The 1,647-nt window shown below is 27.4% G+C and overlaps 1 protein-coding gene across 1 annotated transcript in view, besides 3 other annotated features; it reads right to left on the bottom strand.

The window, feature by feature from the left end:
• Nucleotides 1–52: 52 nt before the first annotated feature.
• Nucleotides 53–161: a sequence feature (AT_rich).
• Nucleotides 162–322: 161 nt separating this feature from the next.
• Nucleotides 323–488: a microsatellite.
• The window catches only part of EDI_235410 (meiotic recombination repair protein, putative), a gene marked incomplete at both ends in the record, with an annotated part of 2,540 nt that continues 1,374 nt past the window's right edge, over nucleotides 482–1,647 (bottom strand). The window contains one exon of the mRNA XM_001735478.1: nucleotides 482–1,557. Within this exon, the coding sequence (XP_001735530.1) occupies nucleotides 482–1,557 (1,076 nt within the window). The remainder of the gene's footprint in view (nucleotides 1,558–1,647) is intronic.
• Nucleotides 1,368–1,436: a microsatellite.

Here is a 1,647-nt window from a genome sequence, read left to right as displayed (position 1 = left end):
TTTAACCAATAACAATAAACTTTTCATAGAGATACAATAAAAACATCAAGTCTAATTATTTAATTATAGCATATTAAAAATTAAGGTTTTTTAATTAAATTAAACCAAACAAAATTGAAATAAATATTTTCTTTTAAAACTTAACTTATAATTTAAAAAATGATTCATTCGATTAACTTTGTCCATTACTTTTTCCTAATCATTTTTAGTATTGAAACAGTTGGAATTATATTTTCCCAATCAACACGGACTAATTGGATTGTATTTTTGTTGCTCACAGGAATGTTATATGCTATTATTGGGTGGTGCTTTAACCAACATCAATTAAACAAATTAAAACAAGTTAATAATGAAGTTAAATTAGAAAATACTAAAAAAGAGTTGTAATTCAATGAAACTTGTTTCAAAATTAATTTAAATAAAAAAATTTAAAATAAAGAAAACCAAGAAGGAATTTAATTTAAAAAAGTAAACAATCAATTCAATTATAGGAAGTGAGGGAAGAATATGGATTTCTATTAAAATTCATATAGTCATTTGATCCAACAATGTACTGTTGTTGAGGGATAAATGAAGATGCATTATATAAATTTTTTGGGTCATAAGCAGAATAAACTTCAATCAATAATGGTCTTTGAGTAGAAGGTGATAATGACGAAGAATAAAACGGTTGAGGATTACGTTGTTCTCTAAATTCATTTCTATGGTCTCTACTTGCTCTTGGATCATCAGGAATAAATTCTTCAACAGGAGTAATTTGTAATAATCTAACCATTTCAATTATCATTGGACCATCTAATAAAATTGAGTCAGAAAGTTCATATCCATCACCCAATTTTTCTGATGGAAGAATTTCATTTTTATCTTTTAATGTTGGATCTTTTTCTGTTTTAGAAATGATCATTTGCTCAAATTGTGGTTTCAAATAAGAATATTTACTTATTGTTCTGACTTTAATATATTGCTTTGGAAGACATTTTGGTTTCTTATACTCTACTTCTGCTGTTAACGTTTTCTTTTGATCAGAAAGACTTTGATACCAATTCTCAGCAATATTTTTTTTCGCTCCATTATCTCTCAATGCCCCAACATATTTAATTTCTTCAGTAGAACGAACTAAAGGAATAGTTTTATTAATTGTCTCAATAAATTTTACATGGTACTCAATACCATCTGATTCAGCGATCTTTTTCCTTCGTGCAATTAATTTTAACTCATCAACAGTACATGCTCCAAAACTCATTTTTTTTTGATTTTGTTGATTTTCTTCTTCACTTGACTCTTCAGCTATTATTCCATTAATCAATTGAACAGGACGTTCTTCTATTGGTTGATTTTTAGAATCTTCATCTTTGACAATAACAGCTTTTTCTTTTTTTGCTCGTTCCCTTTGTTTTCTTCGTTCTTTTTTTTCTTCTTCTTTTCGTTCATTTTCTAAAACTGAAGCAGGGACTGAGCTGGTTAATGTTTTATTCTTAGCTTTAAGTGTTTTAGAAATTAGTCCTAAAGAATCAATTGATTGCGGCACTGAAGAAGCGGTTTTATTTTTATCACCATCTAAAGAAATTTTACTGAGAAGATTATTTTCTTCGTGATTGTTGTTTTCAGAAACAAAATCTGGTTTCACCCTTTTTCTCACATCACTTT

Source organism: Entamoeba dispar, genomic scaffold, assembly GCF_000209125.1.
Source record: "Entamoeba dispar SAW760 scf_1105229459209 genomic scaffold, whole genome shotgun sequence".
Taxonomy (NCBI): domain Eukaryota; phylum Evosea; order Mastigamoebida; family Endamoebidae; genus Entamoeba; species Entamoeba dispar.
Note: the sequence above shows the minus strand (reverse complement) of the source record. Positions and strands in the feature narration are given on the sequence as shown.